This window comes from Leuresthes tenuis, unplaced genomic scaffold (assembly GCF_036924035.1).
Source record: "Leuresthes tenuis unplaced genomic scaffold, fLeuTen1.0.hap1 SCAF_16, whole genome shotgun sequence".
NCBI classification, from domain to species: domain Eukaryota; kingdom Metazoa; phylum Chordata; class Actinopteri; order Atheriniformes; family Atherinopsidae; genus Leuresthes; species Leuresthes tenuis.
The window spans coordinates 22,033,855-22,058,034 of NW_027325370.1; the positions used below are offsets into that span (position 1 = coordinate 22,033,855).

Sequence of the window (24,180 nt, forward strand, 5' to 3'; positions counted from 1 at the left end):
ACTGTAAGCACGTAACAATAAACCTTCACAAGTCAGAAGAAAATAACCTAAAATATGCAAAAAGTCTCTGACCGGCCCTCCCGAACACATACACACACACAAACCTAAAAAAATTGAAATAAATGAAAAGCTACATAAATACTACAGTCCACAACGCATGCACAAAATGCCCATGAGATATGCAGCCAGCCTCAGAGGGCCCAGGGGGAATTCTCTTTCCATGCCCTCAGCGCATCAATGAAGGTTTCATTTCCTGATTCCTTCATCCCTCCAAATGAGGCGTCGGCTGTCAGAAGATCTCTCTTGTTTAAATAGCTCCCATAATTGCCTGTGTTGTGTGCTGGGCAAGGCTGGCGTCCAAAGCAAATATTTCCAAGCGGAAAGGGGTTCTGGCATGGCCAGGAGAAGTGCTCATGTTATTTGGACTTAAAACATTTTTTAAAAATTCTCTAGAGGGTGGAAAAAATGTTTTAATCAAGTTAAAAGGGCTGCCTCACTTCTGAAAAATGAGGCACGTCTGTGCTCTATCCCTGCTTCACTTTAGGAGACGAAGGGTAAAGGAGCATTCAAACGGAGAGAGATTAAGCGATTGGCTGTGTTTGCGGAGGCCATGTCCGCTGGTTTCTCAGATAGCCTTGACTGTATATATAACATTTGGCCTTGTGCAGAGCTTTAGAGCCATGTAAACATGGTGGTTGCCTTACAAAAACTCCTGAACCCTTATTTTGGAGAAATACTCAACTTTTTCGCTTTCTCTCTTCTTTTTAAAAGGTTCAGTGACTTTGGGGGAGTTTATTGCTGACTCAGACTTTTTTTTGCAGGGGGGAAGAGTGAAAAACTGCTGCTATCTGTCATCAAAGCTGTCCATGCATCCATCCCACTGCTTGGCCTCTGTCTGGATCAGACAGAACTGTCTCTGTGGTCCAGACAGACCAGAGACAAGGAGGTGAGTGGACAGACACTGGCTTCTTTGGTCATTTCATTTACAGGAGCTGGAGAGGTACACACTCTATAATAAGGCAACAAAACGGAGCAATGTGCAGCAGCAGGCAGCAAAACAGCAGGGAGATTGTACTGTTGAAGGAGACTGTGCTGCACTGATGAATGAGCAGGCATCAGCTTGGCTACTGTAAAATAAGCATGATTAAAGGAGGGAGTGGCTCAGATCCAGTAAAAACAACATCCTTTCTTATTTTATAGAGGATTACGGGGTTGCTTCTTTGTCACTTCTAGACTTCAGTGACAACACTTTTACACTCCCACCTGACTGACCGGTGACCACAAAGACATTTTTTGTGAATCTGGCTAAGGCATTTGACATAGCTGACCCCTGTCAACTTTTTAATGCTGTAAAAAGTATTGTTTCCACTCTGGAACTTGATTATGGGTACTTTATCAAAAACCAAAAGTGTCCCACAAGGTTCAGTTTTAGGTCTGGTTCTCTTTTTTACTTTATGTTCACAACAGTATAATTTTTTTTAATTCACATTCAAATATCATGAAGATAATCATTTTCAGAAAATGTGACAAAACCGTGTTCAATTTTTAAAAATATAGAAATAGAAACCAATTTCCCATGTTTTTTTCATAAGAGATTTACCGAAGCTGTTTTTGTGTCCATTTTAAATTAAGATTATGTCATTTATGGACATGGTTCCTCTTCTACTCTGAAGCCCCGGGATTTGCTTTATCGTTCTACATTCAGGTTTATTACATTCCTGTGAAACTCGTCGCCGCATCCTTTACAAAAAAGTGGGATGGACTTCTCTGACTATGAGACCAAATAAAGAGTCACGACTGTTCATCTATAAAGCCCTTATTGGAAAGCTACCATCATATTTAACAGCACTGCTGAACTGGTGCTCTGGACCATGCTCGACTAGATCAAATAACTGGCTTTGATTACAAAAGCCCCAGAAAAACAAGCTTTTAGCTGTTATGCTCCAATGCTGTGGAAGTCGTTATGGCTGCTCAAGAAGAAGAGCAATCATCTGCCAATCCCCTTTTTACTTGTTTGATAGGATTTATCTATTTTTTTTTTTTTTTTTTTTAAATCACATCTTGCAGTGCTTTCAACTCAATTAATTCAAGGACTGTTTTATTTTTGTATAAACTTTTCAAAATTTTACATGCACTTTTTACCCGTTACTGAGTATTAACTTTACCATGCAATTTAATATTTGTCTTGTGCTTTGTGTCAAATCGACCTAACTCAAATAAATGAGGGCCAGCCCTCAATTATTTTCGAGTTTAAATGAATTGATAATCTAAACATTCATGCCCACTTTGACTCCAGTCAGCTGAGTTTGTGTAAACCAATATGTTGATCTTTCATCTGCAGAACACACACTCTCTTAAATCATTAGAACGAGGTTGACTAATGCCGGCTGGAAGTCTTAGACACTTAGAGTATTTAGCTTTGAACAGTTTATTAGTTCCAGTGCTTCCTGTCTGCCTGACCCACTGTTTCTAAACACCTAACTGATTCACATCTGCTAAGCAAACACAAATAAAATCTCTGTTTGCTGTACCATATCATAAGCACCGAGGCTTGATTTTGATGCTATTACACAGACAAAACTAATAGAGCTTTGACTGATCTCAGACTCTTGACTCTGGGCCTGTCTCCCTGGTAACCAATTTGGTAAATAAGCACAAACTAAGATTCCAAGTCCAATCTCTTGCTAAGTTCTTTCCTAAATGAAAAACTATGAGCCAAAATCATGCTGAATGGTATTCCTCTGTTCCTCCAAAGCAAGTCTGGAAGTATTTTAACAACAAAACCCCAGGATAAGTGTTTGGGTGGACAGTGCTATGCCAAGGAGACAAGAGGCCCTGCCTTGACGTCTGACGGCTTCCTGTCTGCTGAATGCTTACATCCCTAAGTCCAATCTCAGTCTTGAGTTTCCCCCAAAGCCCTGCCAGTGGGCTCAGCTGGAATTGTTCATTTCATGGTGGATGGGGCTGAGCAACCCTGGGAGAGAGTTGATAGTCTTCAGGAGCCAGCTAATACACCAATCTCAAATCTATCCTTTAACTCATCACTCCAGCTCCTCTCCTCTAAGCTGTTGAGAGGCTCTCATGTCCAAACCAGATCTGTACATGTCACAACAAAAGCAAAGTGACTGCTCACTGCAGAGAAAGCAAGATTATTTTCATCAGCAGCTCTTGTTTGGGGGTAAAAAAAAATTCCAAGATTTTTAAAGCTGAGCGCTATTTTGTTTCATATTTTTAGTGTAAAATACAGTATTAATGGGCACAAAAGCCCACTAAACAGCTGAAATGTTGTGAAATGGCTAATTAAGCACTTCAATATGAAAGTGCTTGTATTTGCAAATGATTGGTTTATATTGTTATTTCAAGTGTCTAACAGAATATTGGAACCCTGGACAGGTCGCCAGTCCATCAAAGGGCCACACAGAGACAAATGAGACAAACAACCGTCCACGCTCACACTCACTCCTAGGGTCAATTTAGAGTCACCGATTAACCTGATATGCATGTTTTTGGGCGGTGGGAGGAAGCTGGAGTGCCCAGAGAGAACCCACACATACACGGGGAGAACATGCAAACTCTCCACAGAAAGACCCCAGCCGGAATCCAAACCAGAAAAGCTCTTGCTGTGAGGCGATGGTGCTAACCACCGGTGCAGCTCCATGGAAACAATGCCTACAGATATAGACTTTCTTGTTTTGCTTTTTCTGGTCTCAGTTATTTCACCCTTTTCATTGCCTGTAAGTCACACAGAGAAATGTGCAAAACTTACAGAGAGAGAAGTCAGATTCTAAACAGGCCTGAACTTTAATTTAGGTTTAGATTTAAAAAAACAGAGATGAAAAATTTAGCAGAATTTCGACTATTTTAACAAGAGACATTTTAATCCGATGATGTATGTCGTGTCCTGGTCTTCCAAAGATGTGACTCAACATTTTTTGTTTCCACAGCCTGGAAAACCATGAACACAAAAATCTTAGCTTTAAGAGATTTACACTTAATATTCCAACAGTGTAACACTACTCTACTCTTGTCTGGGCAGCTGCCTCTGCTCTCTCTCATGCGTAGAAACAACCTGAAACAACTCAACTCTCAAGATTTCAAAAAGTCACTTTCCCTGCTGAAAAACTCTTTGGTGTGGAAATTTCAGTGTTTAATTGCCTTGTGATATTAAAATTGCTTCACAGTTGCAAAGACATCTGTGCTTGTATTTTCCAACCAAATATTAAGGGAAAAAGGGCCCAGGTAAAAAAAAAAAAATCCCTTAAAAGTTGGAGTCCAACATTTGTTGCTGATGTCTGGGGTGAAGGGATTTTCCTCGCTGCCTCGGGGAATGGCGAGCAAAGGCTGCCGAGTAAATCCGCGTGAAGGTCTTTGATGACTACCTACTTTAATCAACAGAACCTGGTCAATAATACATCAGTCTGAAACTTCCTATTTGATTAGCCAACCTTGCAATATGATTACAGAGGATTAACAAAGCAGCAAAAAAGCTCAACAAGAACAAAGCTTCTGTGTTAAATGACAAATGAAGATTTAGTAGACCCTGATGGAGATTCTTAAATGAGTAGAAAAACTACATTGTGTCTGTATGATTACAGTCACTAGCAAAACAGCGTTAGATGACATGACCTTTTCTAAATTACTGCTTCAACGCTGCTCCTCAAAAGCCTCGTCCAAAGGTAAAATGGTGTTACTTTTGTGTTACAGATCATGTTAGGTCTTTAGGGAAGGTTCAAGTAAAAGGGCATTCATTTGCTTATAGATTGCATGGGGAATTGAGCCCTGCTCAATCAATAAAAAACAAATCAGTGTTGGTCAATAGAAATAAAAGAAACATGTCCTGATGTGTGTACGTATGTGTGGAAGATGTGGGTCCCCAAATCAGTCCTCCAGAGAAGGAAGTGACATATCCTGACTGACAGAGAACAGAATGATGAATATAAGTAAACAATGCAATGACAGAAGCCTGGTGGGACCCTGTCAAACATCTGTAATGTCTATTTCAAGCCTGCCTTTGTTTCCCCAAGTGAGTCATACTGAGACCGCATGCCACTGTGGCATTTCTTCTTATGACAGCAAAAGGAATATTGTTATTGGTGACTTTTAGCTCTTCAAAAGACGTGAAATGCTTCATTTGTGGTTGTAATGAAAGAGAGAATTTGTGCAGATGCTTATGATATTAAGCTACTTGAGAGGGATTTAACAAACTAGCAATGATAAGAGTGTATTTGGGTTTCTGTGGGACCTTAACCAAAACACATAGGTCATAAATGTGGGGATGCTGGTGCTACAGTGGGTAACTAATAGCCTTCCTGCATCTGGTTTTCATTGTAAAGAGGATGTGTGTTTTGGATTAAATTGACACCGATTCCTCTGTTTTTCTTCAGTCTCAAAAAATCTTTTACAGCTTCACCATGAAAGAGGAGTGGTAATTAAATACCATTTTCCCTCACCTCTGTGACATAAAAGTCACGACAGTTATAAAATATGTAATTAAGCTCTTACATGCTTCACTTCCTCTCTTCAGTGTGAGTTTTGAGAAGGTACAATAGCGCTCTGTGAGGTAAATTATACAGTGAATGACATCTCTATCCACACAGACAGAAGCAGTGTGCTGTGATATTGCATTGCTTCCACCTTGCTGACTTTCTGACATCTTTGTGGGGTTTAGGGCAGACAGGGGGGACTCTTTAGAAACTGGAGCATCCCCAGTGAGGCTCACAGGGCAGTGCTCTGCTTCACGCTCCCCTGCCTTCTGCCACCGCCCGATGTCATTATGCTGCCAACACATCCAATTACAAGGAGCTATGTGGCACGTGCAGCAGTCAGCAAACAAAGAAGACATGAACAGGGATGCGTGAACGCTGACCTAACTTGTGTTAGGTGGCAGTCACAGACATTGTTTCCTACTGGAGAGAGAGTTCAAAGTGCACTGAAGCCATGAAGAGAAACATCAAAACAATGTGGCTTTATAGATAAACCAAAAGAGAAGCACCTTAAAGATTGCAGGCCCTAAACTGACTGTGAACTTTTGAAGATTAGGCGAGTGTCTCCTCTGCAGCCTCGGGCACATCTGGTCTATAGGGGCTCTGTAGGTTTGACCTCGTCTGGGACCTGCCGTTTAGGCTCTCCATTCCTAGGCCAAGGGGGAGTCATTTTTTCTCAGCAGCCAAAAGGAGCTTAAACCTGGAAGAGGAAGCGGGGGCCTTAACACGAAACCTCTGCTTTACCTCTTCCTCTTCTCTCTGGTGTTTGTGGGAAGGATTATTTCCTTAGCGGAGCATGGGTATTAGAATGAATTAAATTTTCAAGAAAGAAATCTTTGAAGGACTTTCAGGTCCCAAGGCAAACATTGAGATTTGTAATAACAACTGAATATTTACTATTTAGTGCATCCTAAATCCCTGTGGTACAGTGAGATTAAATAATTAACTCACTTTACAGTTAATTGGATCAATATCTTGAAGATAATGTAATACCATTTCCAAACCCAATCCAAAACCTTTCTTCAAGTATGTCCATTTACTCAAAGGTCACTTGTGAGAATAAAAAAAACTGGAGGAGAAAAGTAAAAGCTCTCTCTGTGTTTGATCATGTAAGGTCTCACTTTGACAAATTATCAAAGCGATCGATGAATGCAAGTGTGATGCAACAACAGCATCCACACAATGATATGATGCAATTACACACCAGCACGCAAGGCAGGAGCTGATCCATGGCACAGCAAATGATCCATGCACAGATGAACACTGTTGCTAAATGACTTGGAAAATAGCTCCACTTTACACTGTAGATCCAAGTGATGAAGAGGCAGGGAGTGAGAGGGAAGCAGAGACACAGAAACACAAGAGAGCTGTGGGTTCATCATCGAGTCAGAACAGGTTTGCAATCGATTCAAATATGCGAGTGTTTTCAATTCCAGTGTACCTAATCCCAACATTACATGCAGCTCATCAAGCAAATGTGGGCTTGATGGGGCTGTGCTGATGTGTGGTCGCTTGTAAAGGTCAACTTACAGCAAACCTTTCCGTTAAGTGCTGATACATCTTTCTGTCACCATTTTATTTGAATGTGAAATTTGTCGTTGCACGCCACCTCTTACTTTTATCCACAACAAAGTCACACCAGCAAGCAGGATTAACTGCTCTTTAATATCAAGGGAAATACATAATGCTGAGGTTGCTACCAAGAGGGAGATGATTTCCGAGGAGCAGAAGGGTCTGACTTGGGGGTTTCAAAACAAAAGGGTAGCAGGGTGGGTGGATGGGGGAGAAGGAGCGAGACAGAAAGACAGAATGGGGGGTGGGTGGATCATGTCTATGTTAAGCAGCTCTCTGAAGTGCTATATTTTCCTAATGTCATAACCTTTTAAGTGTAATATGTCCTCTGTGAGGCTAGGATGAATGGCACACTGGTGAAATTTTAAACCATGGGAAAGGACGTCAACTGACAGCTCACTCTGAGCTCCCAGCTCAGGGTCAAGCTCTTCATAAATTTTCCTCTTTTCATCTGACTCATTATAAAAAAGTTCTCAGGTTTCCTTTTGTGAAAACATATGTGGAGACAACCTGCAATGTGAACAAGGAAATGGCTAATATCTGAAGCAGCGGTCTTAATAGGAGCGCAGTTCAGCCTTGAAACATATATTACCATCCGTGATGTGATATTAGACATGCAGAATGAAGGATTTATGCAGCCACATGGGCTACGTCAGACTGAGTTTGAGACTTGACACATACACTTTCTAGTATATAGTCTCCAGACAAGCGCCCCTTATACAATAACACTTAGCCACACAATTAAGTCAGCTACAAAAAGGCCAGGCAAAAAAAAAAATCTCTGTAACACACAGCTGCAGCAAGATTATACACATTCACTCACCTAGACAATTGTGCCCATCATGTGCCAAGCGGAAGCCATCATAGCATGTGCACCTGTAATTTCCAGGGATGTTGATGCACTCATGTACACAGCCACCATTGTATTCAGTCGCACACTCATCAACATCTGCAGAAAGAAGATAAACAGTGTGTGAGCATACATAATCTGAACAGTCTGACATAAATAGTTCAGCATTGAAACAATGCTAATCGCTTTTTTTTTTTTTTGGCTAAGAGTTAAATGAACGAATTGATAGCAATTCGGTTTCTGTTTCCATTAAATACAAAGTCACAACCATTTGTATTAAAAAGTGGAAATACTGCTAGTTACAATCCAAAATCCCCCAACCAGCACTTCCAGAAGTACCATAGGAGGCCACTGGATTTTGGTAAGATTTATAAAATCACAATCTTCATGAAAGAATCCATCTTTTTAGGCTTCAAGCAATTTGTTTGTGGTCAGTCAACAATGGTTCAAGCCAGTCAGCAGTCTACTTTCCCAACGACAGGTTCCAACAACGGTGGCTTACAAAGAAGTTCAGTTAGTGTAGATGCTGCAAAACAATCTCCTATAAAAACAAAAAAAACGTGTATAAACAGGCAGTATTTCTGAAAATAATGATCAGTGAGAAAAAAAACAAAAACTTATTTTTTTAACAGCTGGTTCCACTCTGTCGATCTTATTAGTTGAAGTTAGCCTGAGAGAGACCTCTCTGAATAAGTGCATAAAGGGAGATGGCAGGTACTGCCAATCATTTATTTGATTAGTAAAATATTAACTCACTTGACTGATTATGAGTGTTCTTATGTCCCCACTGAAGAAATCAGTCAGTGTTTTGTCAGTGTTTGCTGATATAAATTAAATATTTAGCAACCAAAGACCTGAAGTCCATTATCGCTTCTCTGTGGCCGAGGTGACTGACTTTGTTTCTTTCTTATTCTTTGAGATGTTTTTTTTTTCTGATTAGCAACCGCTGCGCTATCTACTCTGTTTAGTGTTACACAACAGCTCCGCTTATTAGCACCAAACTTGGAAACTTGGTTCATTTGCATTTTCTTAAAACTCTAAAAAAACAAATTATTTAAATTTTGCGTGCCAATCATATGAGAATAGGGTAGTAGAATAAAATAGTTTATCCAATCATCTGCTACCAATTTTGAAAGTAGTGCTAATACTATTAGACTAATATCAGGCCTGCTGACCTACTTGTAGCAAGCTTATTCTGGTTACAAGGATGTAAGAAGTCCACAAACCAACACCCGAATAAGAAACACTCCCAAATATAATGACCCACAACAACACACATTGTAGAAATAGTTTTGTAAATATCGAGGAAAAACATATAACATGTGAATGCTAACAGGCACAACTCATATAGTCTTATTGCGAGATTTGACAAACATGTGGTTGCAGCTTCATATTGCCACACATTTCATACAAATACAAGCATACATTTTAAAAAATGATTGACCATTTAATTAGACTATGCATCTGCACTTGTTTCTAAGTTTTACAGAGGTTAAAAGTGTACTTCAGAGAATGAAACAGCTAAGCTGATTCACCTGCTACTGATGTAATTTGGGAATATGCCAGAGTTTAACTGAAGTTATGGTTTTGTTTCTAAAGCTTTATACTGATGGCCAAGGTTTTATGCCACAGTTAATAGCCTAAAATTTGACCTGATCCATGCCAAGACATTGCTTTTCCCCTTGGAATTTTATTTTTGGCAGGTTGTAAAAGTATCAACATTGTTTTGTTTAGAATGGGGCATTTAACATCTTTCTACCATAACACAGAGGATAAAGTAAGTGGTAAAATATGTAGCTATGCTTACAAAACATATATTTGACAAAGACTAAAATAATATACCTTATAAAAGCAAATTAAATTAGTTAATGTGTATTTGGGAAGAGAAATCTTCAAAAAGTTAGCCCTGATTAATATGTTATAGACAAACTGACAGTCAATACTTTAAAAAAATGCAAATATTTGCCACTATATTTATATAATGATTTAACCCTAAAGTACATCAGCTCTAGCTTCTTAAACAGAGGAAATGCAAAACCCAAATGAAAGATTGAGACAGAAACACACAGAGAACAGTATGGTAAGACAGCCTAAGTGGGGTTGTCCTTTATGGTTATGATGATGGTTGAGGGGTCCATACCGAGGACACCCAGGAAAGGTGGACTGAGAACACAGAGTAGTTCCACTCAGCACTTACTGTTCCATTTAGGATAGATAATCCCATCTATTCAGCTCCTCTTTGAGGCTGCCCCTCTCTGGGCCTAATTGGACTTGACGGCAGAGGGATGGGACCAAAACTATGGAACACTCTCCTGCTCTCTGCTCATTCCCCTTCAACACATCTGTCATTCCCCCATTACAGCAAAGTCATCCATAACTTTTCTACTTTACGTTTCTACTGTCATGTCCGAAAATACCTACTGCAATTGCACTACAATTAATTTTTTTTCCTCACATTTTACATTTAATTTATTCCCTAATCAGACAATACTCAAACCTATGTAGAACAGGCCTATGTAGAATAGCAACAGGGACAGAGCATCTTTTGGTCAATGTCACACTTGATGGAAGTCTATGCAGACGGATTTGAAAGGGCCTCTGGGGTTGTCTTCAACAGTTACACTGAGATTAGTATGATCCCAGATTTGAATGTCTGATCTCACTGTCTTGTGTGATGGTTCTGTTTAACAGCAGCTGGTGTTTAACTCCACTAGTTTTACATCCAGTTCCCACTTGGTACCTACTCATGTAGTGAGTCGTGCAGACTCATCTATCCTCTGTGCCTGATAGGAGCTTCCATGTTGTACAGAGGTAGGTTATTGGCTGGGAGTTGAATAGAATTGCCATTCTGGACATCTTTCATGGTCAGGACAGTCCAACTTGGGTTGACCAGTCCAGGTGGGTCCTATCCATTACCAGCTGATTCATTTAAGCTGCGAGATGTTCATGAAGCACTGTTAGTTCTTCTTCATAATTGAGACCCTTTTTTGTAGGTCTGCTATTGTTATGGTCACTGGTTCTTGTTCTGGGAGATTGCTGCGGTCAGCTATTAGATCTACTACTCATGGAGCATTGGTGTTATGGGATGCCTCTTTCTTCCACATGCTCTTCCATCATTGTTGAGTCTCAGGCCTGGTGGGTATTAACCCATTACTGAAAGTACAGGACGGATGGTTTGGTGGAGAACATCCAATTTATTTTCTGTCTTCGGTCTCTCTAACGCACCTTCTCAGATAGGAATTCAGATCTGTCTTTCTTTGGGAATTTCTAGTTGTATTTCTTGGAAAGCACCTTCCCGAAGCTCTGATTGCTAGCTAACTTCTTTCTGCGCTGCATTGATACTGACATCATTTAACACTTAAATAGCGAAAAACAAATGTAAACAGGTTCATTTGATGAATGGAAATTATCATTATATTTTTCCAGTTGAAGCCCATTAGATTGATTTTGATGATGTGAATAATATAGAACTATTTCACAGTCCTTTACAATTACAAAAGATACAATTTACATGGAACCATGCAATTCAATCTGTTACTAAAACTTAATTGTCAAAGCTAAACGTTATGCAGTTCAAACAATCATGTTAAATAAATATTTAACATGATTCATTTGACTAGCATGAGAACTATGCACAAACTGAACATTTAAACATGTCCTCCCTTTTACTGTCTTTGTGTTTCTGTGGTCCACACATCCTGGTGCAGCTAGGTCACTCAGCAGTTAGCCAGAGAGCAAATTTTTAGGATTTTTACTACCAGTTGTTAAAACACAGAAGTATTGTTTTGTCTCATTTATTTGTCTTTTGAATTTTGTTGTTATCAACCTTGATGACTCACCAGTTAAACTAATCGTCAGTTCAATGGAAACAGAACCTTGAAAATATTTTACAACAGACTCAATAAAGCAAACTTTTATGACCTACAGGCAGAGAGCCATGAAAAGCACCCGGTCAAGTATACGAAAGAATAATACTTGTAAAAAAAATAAAAATGGCATTGTGAAATATGGTTTTGTAATGGTTGTAATAAAAATTGTAGGATATAATGATCCGGAGGCTTTGGACACGTTGAAAAAGGCTAGAAAAACAGACTTGTGTCAGGGATTCTAAAAGGCCTGCCTCTGGCTGTGGAAATATCCCCGACAGCTTGGCAGGGCCTCTGACTGCTGCTTCAGCCGCTATCTTAATTTTCTCTTCAAACATGTGTAGGAAATTTACTGCTTCACTTCATCTTGTCACATAGGAGCACTCTGCACCTGGCTTTCCCCCTGTCACTGTCTGTGGCTCTCGCCCTTGTCCCTCCTCCTTCTTCAGGAAAATTGCTAAGCTAATGAGTTTTATCAACTGAGACAGAGACTCTTATTAAACCTGTCACGGGGACTTAGGTTCATACATATATGACAACACAGAGGGAACAGAAATGTGTGCCTCCAATCACCAGGCGAAATGAGCCACAAATGTGATTCGACTTTTACCTTCACAATGTTTGCCATCTCCTTTATAGCCTGACTTGCAGATACATTTGTATGACTTTGGGGTGTTCTGACAGATGGCATCGATGCTGCAGTTGTCAAGCGCCTCTGCACATTCATCCACATCTGTAAGAAAGGAGACAAAAAGCTGTAAATTAATAAAGCTGATATATTTTTGATGATTGTATCACACTTACACATATAACCGTGTGTGTATGTGTGTGTGTTTTAATGACCTAAAAGAAAGCAAGAAACAGCAACTACAGACTACATCCTTGCTAACAGCTGTGTGAGGTTGCACCTAAATGTCATAACATAAAAATACTAAGACAACGCAAACATGATGAGCATGTGCAAAGTTTTTAGGTGTAACAGATTTTTAGTCAAACCAAGATTCAACATCTGGGGTTGAGAAATGATGCAAAGGTGGAAGTCTCAAAAATTTGTCTTTAGTTTAATTGCCATTAGATGCTGCCTCATCAACTACATATAAAATAATAGACATAAGCTCGTAAAGTACAACTGAAGTACCATTGAATGCAACATCACTGGCTCCAACACTCTCCCATTCAAAAAAATAAGTCCAACTTTTTCATGAAACACTAACTTGTTTCTTATGTTGTGTCATCGGGTAGATACGAAGGGAAATCACCAGCACTTTCACAATTCTTACTGAAAACAGTCGAAAGTCTGTATCAAACTTCAAGATTAAGGTTCTTGAGATATTTCAATTTGGACCAAAGCTGACCTACTGACCAACTTTATCATCCATTTTGCTAGTATGGCTAAAAAGGCTTTTCATTTCATAAGAATTTACTTTTAAAAGAAAAATGTTCAAACCTACACTACCCAAACTTTCTTACCCTTACTTAAGCATGAATAATTGATTTCATCCCACCAAGAAAGAAAAGAAAATGCTCTGTGAAAAATGGAATTGTTGCGTAACTTCTGAAAGTCTGAAATACAATGACACAAATGAGAAAAGATAAGAATGAAAATGGATTTAACCAGGAGCACGATCAGGTTTGCCTTCACGGAACCACTAATCCCACCAAATCCCTGTTAACTAGCCCAGGTGTTTAGGATTACCCCCCTGCACACAGGGGAAGGGCAGCTTAACAAGGTTTACATAGGTCCCAAAATTCACTCTTATCACAAGGCCCCTGCAGGAGTTGCCTGATCCCAATGGGAAATGACCTGCAACCTAAACCCCTGAGCTTAGCATATTGGATATATCTCCCCATACCTGCAGGACATGAAGTCTGCTGTGGAAATAAGTGACACTGCAAAAAGCCCAAACTTTGTGGAGTCTCTATAACAAAAGTGAATGCTGCACATTCATTATGCAGTCTTAAAAGCAGCACGACAAAAGCAGTGCCGTTATTACTTCTGGAAGAACTTGAAGTTACAAGGACAGACTGCCAATAAGGACTCCAGCTTTAAGTAAAAGGTTGGCAGCGATATCTACTGATTGTTTGAAAAGTGTTAAGTGTCTAAATCAAGGTTCGGTTTCATAGGAATGAGAGGCAACACGCCCACAATCTTAATTCTGAATATCTGAATGTACTTAATCCAATCACCTTGTGCTCGAGCGAGTTAAAGGCTAATATTTGCTAACAGAGAAAAGAACGCTGGATTCTGTTCCAGAGGAAAAAAAAGCTCTAAACACATCTCTAATGCAAATGAATGCTTGGTAGAGCATTACTCAAGAGTGGGCCACGTGGCTCAGACCCTACTTATAGGCAATGGTATAAAGCAATCAAAAAATGATGAACTCTAATTATGAAAAACAATACGATAGTTTATAAGTCTATTTATCCTATTCCCCCCAAATCTCTTTCCCATGAGCCCTTCACCATTTTTTTATGTAAGCATCCCGGGGAAATAAAAAGCATCTGACGTACATTAAGAGTTTCCAGAGATGAGTAAACCAGGCTGCAACCAGGTGGCTGTCTTATTGGGGATCCAATGCAAAGAGGACTCGCTCAGCTGATTCACTATGATTAAAATTATAAACTAATCAAGTGTTCTTGGTTTGTTTCTACATTGTGCAACCTGCTGAACCTGCACACTATTATTTATCTTGCTGGCTCCACCTGCATGTTCCAGCTAAGTCCATTGACTTTAAGTGGGATTTATGATCTGTTTGAACTGCATGTCAGATTGTCAGATAGTATCAGCAACCCTTTCTGACACTGAGTGGATTGTTGGGAATTCTCACGCACAACGCACCCTTATTAGCCAGCTGTATGGAAGTGAGAGCAGAGCAAGTTATTATCATCCTCTTTCTACCTGAGTTTTCACTTGTTATGTGTAAGATTATGGATGAATCACTGAAGAAACCCCTTTGATCTTCACCTAAGGAAGGATTTATTAGACTATAACCTGGGACCCAGTATATGTTAAGACTACTTTTCTGGGCCCTGGACATTTTTAACAAATATGCATATTTACCAAACAAAGACTAATAACTGCCCATTTCTGCAGTTAGATGTGTCATGTTTGCTGCTTTACAGATTGCATTACAATGGCGATCTGCATGGAAAATTCTTTTAGATCACAGACACATCTTCACTGCAATACTGCAAGGAGTCGCAAAGAGGAAACACTACATCCAGCTCTCTTAATGAGTATTCAGACAGCAGTGTAGGGAGGTGATACAATGACATTAGAATAGACTTTTGGTACACGTAACGATGGATAAAGCTGAAAAATACTGCAGATTTCATATACAGAATCTATTTTATGTCTTGATATCATTCTCCTGGTTAATATTTATCAGTTTGTTTCACCATTTTAGTGTTGCAAAAAACAATTGCTAATCATAACCAATGTAAGCACTGTCAGCCCCCCCCCCCATACAAAAACACTGGATTTTCATTATAAATGGAAACTTCCTAAAATGATTTCCAATAGCACTATTATTTTTGTTAGGATTTGTATCAGGATGTAATAAAGCACCTGGGAAGGTGTGGTTCATTTTGCCAAGTTTCAACAAAACCATTTGCTGGAGCTCCTTGAGCCCTGTATTGATTTATATTAGGCACAAACAATATCAATTCTGAAGCCTGGGTTCTTTCTCCTTACAGACCGTCTTGCAGGATAAGAGCAGGGGTGGCCATGTGAGGAAGTGCTTTTCAATGGAGGAGGTATTAATCACAACAAAATGTCCGTCTTAATGTCAGCTCTCCTGGTGCCAAATCTCTGCGGTAAGATTCATTGTGAAAGAAACTCAAAGAACCCCTCTATTCATCGTGTTATTAATGTTCCCTTATGGAGCATTAGTTCACTTTATCTTTCCAATCTGCAAGGCTGCCGACTCTCACGCTTTGACTTTACTACACACACTCACAAGTCAGTAACTGCAATTACAATTCACAGATAGATGGAACATTCACCTCTATAGTTGTCCAACTTTTTTTAGAGTGAATCCAACAATGATCATAAAAACAGTGAAACTGTCCATTGCATACTGCTTTATCACCACCAACTGCTTCTTTTTAAGTTGGATTTTCACCCAGTCTGATACTATTGCTTTAGGCAATTCTAGGGTGCAAAGGAAACAGTGACTAATAACTGGGGTTTCAGTGTCTCAGATGTTACATCACTGCCATGTTGTGATAAATAATAACTTCAGAGGCATTATTAATGATGTCTGATGGCAGCTTGCTTCATATTAAGGATATTAAACAAATAACACAGCCTCTATGTTTGCCAAGAACACCTGAGCTGGTGAAATCATGTAATGATAAAGTTTAATTTTCCTTTCCTCGTTATATCAAAAGGCGCCTTTGGCAAATCCAACGTTGCGTCAGTGTTTTGATGCGTTTCTTGTTGTGCTTTAAACAATAACTGAAAAAAAGAGGTAGTTGAGTGTAACGCTGACTCTGCCAATACATGGGGAGCAAAACATGCTGAAAAACCGTCACTTTTACAGGCGTTTCTGGAACACAAAATGACGTATAGCTACACAGGCCGAATACTGGTTATTACTTAAGTAACAAAAGTTACATAATAGACCAATCGCAGTTACTGAGGTGTAGCTGCAACGTACAGTAACATTTCTGAAGGGGTGTCCTTCAGACTAGTGGGAAACTATTATGTAAAGTGTACAGCTGTGGTATTAAATCAGCAATCTTAAGTTGGAGCATAAATGAAGGTTATTGCAACTGAGCAAAACCCTCCTCCTCCATGTAATATCTATAAAATACTCATACTACCAGGGTTTTACATGTAAAAAGAACTCAGGAACCAATACTGCAAACTGTGTGCTAATGTAGTCAAATGAAATGATTCTCAAATTAATCTATTGCTCTAATTTCATCTCAGCATGATAGTCCTAATACCATTTTGATGCTCTCTTTCTCCCCGGTTTTACATTTACGTGTGTCTCGTCCCTTGTGCCCATCGAGTAGCACCGTCCTTCACAATTTGCTCCGGCACATTGAGTGGAGTACGGCACCGTAAAAAAAAAAAAAGAGAATGCACAGTGGAGGAGAGCAGAGCACAAGAGAGACAGTGAAGTTAAGATCTGATACTTAAACAGATGACATTTTGTCACAGTAGTGTTAAAGCAAACAAAGTTTTCTAAAAAGTGTTAATCTATGAAAACAGTACCTTCATTATGATCCACTGATTTTCAAAAGTTTACCTCTTCTTTAAAAAGCCTCTCACCTTCAAACTACTGTGTCCCTCTTTCGACTGCACATGCAGAGTTTATACAGCTGCAGAAGACAACCAGCAGAGACCAGGAATTTTCATACTGACAGATCCCAAAATGCTACATAAGGCACTAGCATACATCAAATGTTCCAGTTTTATTTCTACCTTTATTCAGGTTTCTTCTGAGGAGTTTGCTTATGTGTATCATTATCTATGCATTTGTTCTTTTCCTAAAACCTTTTTCTTTCCTCATATCACAGCAGAATTTTCTGTTATGGAGTGACACAGATGTCCAAGCTCCGTGAAAAACCCTCGACTTTAAGATGTTGACCAAATGCAACAAGAATTTCTAACCTGGTTTTATCCAATGTTGAGATGGACACGATCACACAGTCAGTTTACCTAATGGTGATTAAGGTATGATGGGATCATTAGGTCGAGATACAGGTAATAATAAAACTAAAAAGCCAATGGAAAATACTTTCCTGGAGCAAAATGAGCAGATGACACTCTCACACTCCCTACGTCTTTGGTGTAAGTTGCACAAAACAAAATAAATACAAATCAAGAAATTCTGGCCCAGAAACAGCAATAATTCATGTCTGTTAGAGCTCTGTTTAAAAATCTAGCCATAAAAGTAACTGGGATCCTTCCAGCAGACACATGGACAACAAAAGCTAGATTTGCTGGTCTTGTTGGAAACACTAAGTGCCTTTGCCATGGAAATAAACATGTCAGAATCAATACATTCTTTGGTTCAGTCCGGGGGACGATCCTCTGAGCGCAATGTGCTCAGTAATGCTGCCTTGGTAATTGACTCATGCTCAAGATGAAAAGATTGTGTTTTTCACTGAGGGTTTTCACCCCCCCCATTCTTTTGTGTTGAGGAATTGCAGTTGTTAGGAACAAGTTAAGGCAGCAGGGAATGAAGCCGGCGCTTTGAGACAAGGATGAATAAACAAAGTCAAAACAACAAATCCAAAGAAGAAAGATATGTTGGGCAATGCACTGATGTTTAAACTGTTTCTTCAACCAAGTGTGTCATTGTGAATATTACTGCATTTGTAGCTCTCCTCTGGCACTTGAGCATATTAAAGCCACAAATGGCTCGGGTCACCGTTTAAACCCACTGACATTCTCGGAAGATTGAATTAAAAGATTTTGTTGGATGAGAGCAAGTTGTACAATAATGAAGAATGTTTCCTTTGCTCTGGAACTGATTCACTGTATGCCCTATTGCATGCTCAATAAAACTTGAAAATCTACCATGTGTCACACATCTAAACCCCTGAATGCATCATTAAGTGGCCTTACTCAGCAGAGCAGTTTTTAGGTAGAAAAAGGTTGTGCGGTAAATAATGGTGAATTTATTAAATTTGCTGGATGAAAAAACATGATTGATATAGTTACTCTGAAAAGTAATTCTTCCATTTATCCAAAAGCAGGCCCCACATGCGATCCGGAGGTGCCACGGAGAGCTGCTGGCTGTGGAGGTGAGACCTTGTCAGAGGTGTGTTTCCTCTCTGATTTATGGAAAGGCCCCGGGATAAGCAGTGTATTTAACTGGGCTGGCTGAAAGAGGTGTTCGCAGGAATGAGACTCAGAGGGGAGAGCACGAGTTTGTGGGAGAATTGTAGGTCCAAAAGTGTGTAGTTCATATACAGGGTAATGTTTACTTTGAGTGTTGAGACCCTCACTGTTTGCTTTGCCCAAAAAACTGCTTTGCTCACCCCCCAACCCATCAACCTTGCTTTAGATACAGAAATAGACCGATTGGAGTTGGAACACCCATAGATTGTAGCTTTACTTGTGCTGCCTGCAACCAGCTCATAAATAATCCCCAAAAATACCAGTCTAAGTCTTGCATTACATGAGAGCAATTAAACATTTGGCCATATTTTGCTGAAAGAAACATTTCACATGTGGATATTTGTGGAAAAGAAGTAAGCCATTACTTCTTGACAAACTCATTTTCAGATTAAATCCTTCATTTCCATTAGCTCTTCAAGGCAAATGAGGAAGGGTGCTGGGTTCAACACCATTAAAGTGTGTTCTTGGAATCAGTGTTTGTCAAACTGTGTATAATTACAAAGAAAAGTATTGTAATTATCCATCTTTGAACCACACTTACACTATAGTTTGGGTTGCGGTTCAACAGGATGGGGTTAAGGTCTGGATAATCACTGGAGGTGCAGAGCAGCAGTGCAATATGAGAACACACAGTAAGATCTCTTTTATCCTCTTTCCCTCTTTTACCTCTGTATTTGTTGTAAATGACCCATATGATGTTAACTCAGTTTCTGTTGTAAAGCAAAGCGACATAGCTAAAAATATAGCTGAATATTTCTGAAAAATAGCTGAAAAATGTAGCTGAACATATATATATATATATATATATATATATATATATATATATATATGAATATTCTGTGTATTAATTTGGAGTTGTTAAAACCACAGAAAAATATTCTGACACCAAAGAAATGAAAAATTCAAGAACAGTCTCATTAGTCTAAAGTCGAATGCTTCTCCTAAGATCATCTTAAAATATATGTCTTCAAACTTAAAACACTCAGCTGCAAAACCTGATTAGTGTTTGAGTGTTGTCTAAAACCCAAAGTCTTTAAATATGGAAACAGTCATTTGAAAAACCTTTAGATAGTTCAAACAAGAAGTCCTTTCTCAGCGTCTTTGCAACAGAAGCTTTTAACATCACAGTCTCTAAGTGGCTTGAAACCACAAAATTAAGCATTTACATGCATGTATATATCATCTCATGAAATCAAACTAACACTTGTAGGCTACATTGTAGATATAATCTATTTGATGTGATACAATTCTTTTATTTAACCCGAGGTTGTTCCCGACAGCACTCTACACCCACCTTGAAGGTGAAAAAATAAGGTATAGTTGAAATGCAGACAACATGAGACAAGATTTAGCATCTCAGCAGAGCTCCTGCCGAGATCTTCTTCCCTGCAAATGAAGGGACACACTGTTTATTGTCTGGCAAAGCCTCTAAAAAGTTGTGGATAAAAATATCCACTGCTACCAGTCGGAATATTTACACTCATCCTTCACACGCTCTAAAACATTTAGGAGTCATGACCACTGACTGATCCTGGGATTTTAAATGCTGTGATCACAACTTCAAAAGCTACAGGTCCCTCCCTGCTTGGAGCAAGAAGTACCTCAGTTTAATCCAAAGGGAAGCAGAGAAATGGCAAAAGAACATGCAGGGTGAGTTTCAGGCGTCTTAATCTGCTGAAAGACTTTTACTATGTGCAGCTCTGCACATTTGCCTCGTCTACACGACGCAGGCTTTCAGAGCTACAGGTTGCTGTAAATATGTTCCAAAGAGGACATTTACACAGCAAGTCTGCATCATAAACTACTGATCTGAAACTTTCACAGTCAGAAGGCAAGGAAGGTTGAACAGGAGATACTATTAAGCTGCAAGATGGGAAGTGAAGGATTTTGTGGTTTTGACGTTTGCTAAAAAGTCAGGATATCGTAAGTGGTCAAACAAAGTCTTTAGATTTTTTTATTTATTTATTTCCTTTCTCTTTAACTGTATAAAAGTGCAAAATTACAGTAAATAGCTGGTGAACCTTTTTTTTGTGGAGCAACTTTTTTTCGCAATAAATCTATCTGAAAAATATTTTCTCAATTAATCATTTGCTTTGTGCCATCTCAATCATAATATTCATGCTCAAATAAAGATTATTCACATATGAACAATTTGGGGAAACTGCAAATTCACACTTTTTTTAGCATAATTAGCTTGAAAAGTAAAGCAAGCACCTTGAACTTCATTTAAATTATTTCAAATCAGGATTTTGCACCGTAATTAACAGAAAAATTTAATGTATGTTCATTTTCATGTCCAGCAACCTGACAGCAGGCAGGCAAAGCACTAAACAAGTTATGCAGTGATATTGTAGTTTGTCTTTTAAAGATTCAACATGTCTCCTGGCTCCTAAAGTTAAAAGAAAATAAAGTAATCTCATACTGCATTGTTCATTCTCCATTCCTCTGCATCTGTATCACACAAACTCTAAAGTACAGTGGATGTGTACAGGGGGTGTCCAACACATACAGAATCTTTGCTTTTTGTAGCGCTGCCAACAAAACAGAGAGGAGCCTCGATGTGCATGTAGACTGCAGAGCGAGGAGCAAGTCGACTCACCTCGTGTCATTCATAAAACATTTCTCAAGGTAGTTCGAGCCCAAGCTCTGTGAATGAATAATGACCGTTCCCTGTGATTTTGATCATAGACCGAGCATCTGGTGTTGTGCCTTTCCTTTAGCATGTGTGGCCTTAATACACTATGACTCATCGACCTCCAGACCACCTCAAGAAGGAAAACACTTATTACAGTAATTAAGTGAATCATAGAGTAATACTAAGAGAGCACAAGCACAGTGAGAGGCGGACATGAGGCTCTCCAAGTGTCAGGAGTCTTCTGCGTTGAATGAGCGTAACAAGTAACTATCTTATTAGGAGCCAAAGTGACAAGAAATTCATTCGTACCTTTCAACTGATTTTCAGCCTTTTTGCACATGTGCTTAACCGTTAATGATTTCTTGGCCTTTGGAGCATATTTTATACATTAGATGGGTGGCACTTAGTCCAGCTGTATACCTTTTATTTATAGAACCAGAGCTAACTGACATGACACTCTCCTCTCCACACAGCAATTACATTCATTGGTGGTTGCTTTGGCCAGATACAGTACCAACTATAAAGACGGTAACATAGCAATTACAGCACAAGTGTGATATTTTTAGTTGTTTCCTGTCAAACTGAAGTATAACTGAATGGTTGACTGTGTAAGCTGTGAGGGAGCCATTAACAACTAAAGCTCAGAAATGGGGAGTTCTGTGGACTGGACATGCACTTCATTTAAATGTGGAGAGACAGCGCACTCACCTCAACTAACATTTCACTCAAAAAGCATGAAGTGCCTAACAGCTTGTCAGTCATTACTGCTGATGTGTTTCACATAAGTATGTGTAAGGAGACGGCAGATGAAATCTTTTCCCTTCACATCAGGAAGGGTGAAAGATTTTCAACCAAAGCACACAATTAAAACCAGTAATGTTCCTTCATGGTTGATCTACTAAAATGCTATAATTTAAACAACTGATCATTTTGTTTGCAAAGGGTCTGGAAATTCTACGAAAATCAGCAAGTTTGAGCAATTTTCTCTGTGAAGTTCTCTGTAAATATGCAGCGAATGATATAAGTGGCAGACAGAGCGCTGACACTTAACAACAGGAACTACTGTTTTCGACACTCTCTTGATTATCTTAACCAATTAACTCTTATCTTTAAATAACTTAAATGAGTTGCCATTTATTTGTTTTGTAATAAACTGATTAACGTTTAATTGAACTGAAGGACTAAATGTTGCAGCTCAAACCCAACCAAGACGAACTGAGACGACAAGTCGAGTGACATGAGCACGGACCAAAACGCCCTCATTAAAACTTGTTGTTTTTTTTATATGAAAGCAACCCGCGAAGTATTTGAAAAGCAGCACATTTTTTCCCCTCAATTATCAACCAAATATTGACTCATCTGTTGTCATGCCTATGAAATGTGCAAAGAAGTTCTTTTTAAAAGAAAACATAAAAAGTGTTCAGACAGAGGACTGTTTCTTTAGTCGTCTTATTTGATGCGATAGAAAGTCCAAACCAGTTCAATAACAGTTCCCATTATTGATTCTTTTTTCCAACTAAAAGAAAGGCTTCTGAATTGCAACCTTGGCAATTGACAAGTGTTTATATATTTATATATATATATATATATATATATATATTCACCAAAAAGCTGTATATTGTCCCAAGAATTGTTAATTAAATTCAAATCAAAATGGATCAGTGAGGCACCGCATCCTTTCTGGTAAGTATCAAGTGGTACATACATAAATAAATGCAAAATTACTATGAACATTTTCTGTTTGTCAAATCTCCATCATTTGTTTCCTGGTTACCTAAATTACTGGTTGAGACAAAAGCATTTCAGTATCTCCCCATGCATGCTATGCATGTAATATGGATAGGATTCCATTATATTTGAAACTGAAAGAAATGAGCAAATGAATAAATCAGAATGAGGAGGAGCATAATGAAAAAAAATCTACACTAAGACAAACTGCCTCGTACATATCATTAAATGGTTCTTATGTTGTTGTTTTTTTGGTATTAAATGTAAATCTATTCTCATACCTTAAACAGTGATGTCATTATAGTCCTAATGTGAATTTGTTAAGAATATGACTCCAAACATGTCAGAATTTTAGTGTTTTGATTAGGTTGGAAAATTACACCAACAGACTGCATGGCTGGAGAGCTCATAATCGTTGAACATTTACTTAATTAATCCACAGAAACTTTATTTTGATATATCTTATATCAGTTATTAATAAGTACATAGTGTTATTTAAGAAAGCAGGAGTGACTAAATACCGCTAAGGATTGTATGTTTTTTCCCATGCTCTCGTCCACTTAGGAAGGCTCAACTTCACCAGTGAAGTCATTCCTCTGTCTATACAGAATGCACTGGCAAGAGCCACCAAATAAATAACTTCATATATATATATATATATATATATTCATTTGGATTCCTTGATGTATTGGGTTGGATTTTTCCATTACTAAGCAGAATAAGAGCATTTCCTTTCACTTCCAGCAGTCTCTAAAACTGGCGCTCACCATCAGGAATGTAAACACACAGTCTGTAAACAAGGCTCTCTCTGACCCCCAACCCCCTCCTGCAATGCTGACCACTGCAGACCAGCCTAATGATGTCCCTCTCTGACCCCACCAAATTCTCAAAGACAGACGCAGTCCCATTATTCAGCACAGAGGTCATAGAGGAGAGTGAAGTAGAGGGCAAAAGAGAAGGAGCGATGGTGTGGCATCGGCCATGGGTTCAGTACAGACGCTGAGATGACGGACTCTCTTCATATCTTTTCCTGAATCACAGTATCTGCAATCTGATAGTAATGGAACCGAAAAAAACAAAAGTGGGCTTAGTGGTGGGGGTTAAAGGATTAATGATCTGAGGTACGCTGAAGTCCCTCACTGAGCCATCAGCACTTGTGAGGCAGGCTCTAGAGGTGAGTCTAAAAC

The 24,180-nt window shown here is 39.0% G+C and overlaps 1 protein-coding gene across 2 annotated transcripts in view; it reads right to left on the reverse strand.

The window, feature by feature from the left end:
- Positions 1-24,180, reverse strand: part of scube3 (signal peptide, CUB domain, EGF-like 3) — a 78,010-nt gene that overhangs the window by 46,830 nt on the left and 7,000 nt on the right. For both annotated transcript variants that reach the window (XM_072367614.1, XM_072367613.1), the window contains exons 2-3: positions 12,382-12,504; positions 7,879-8,004 (exon numbers count right to left, since the gene is read on the reverse strand). In XM_072367614.1, coding sequence (XP_072223715.1) covers positions 7,879-8,004; positions 12,382-12,504 — 249 coding nt within the window. The remainder of the gene's footprint in view (positions 1-7,878; positions 8,005-12,381; positions 12,505-24,180) is intronic.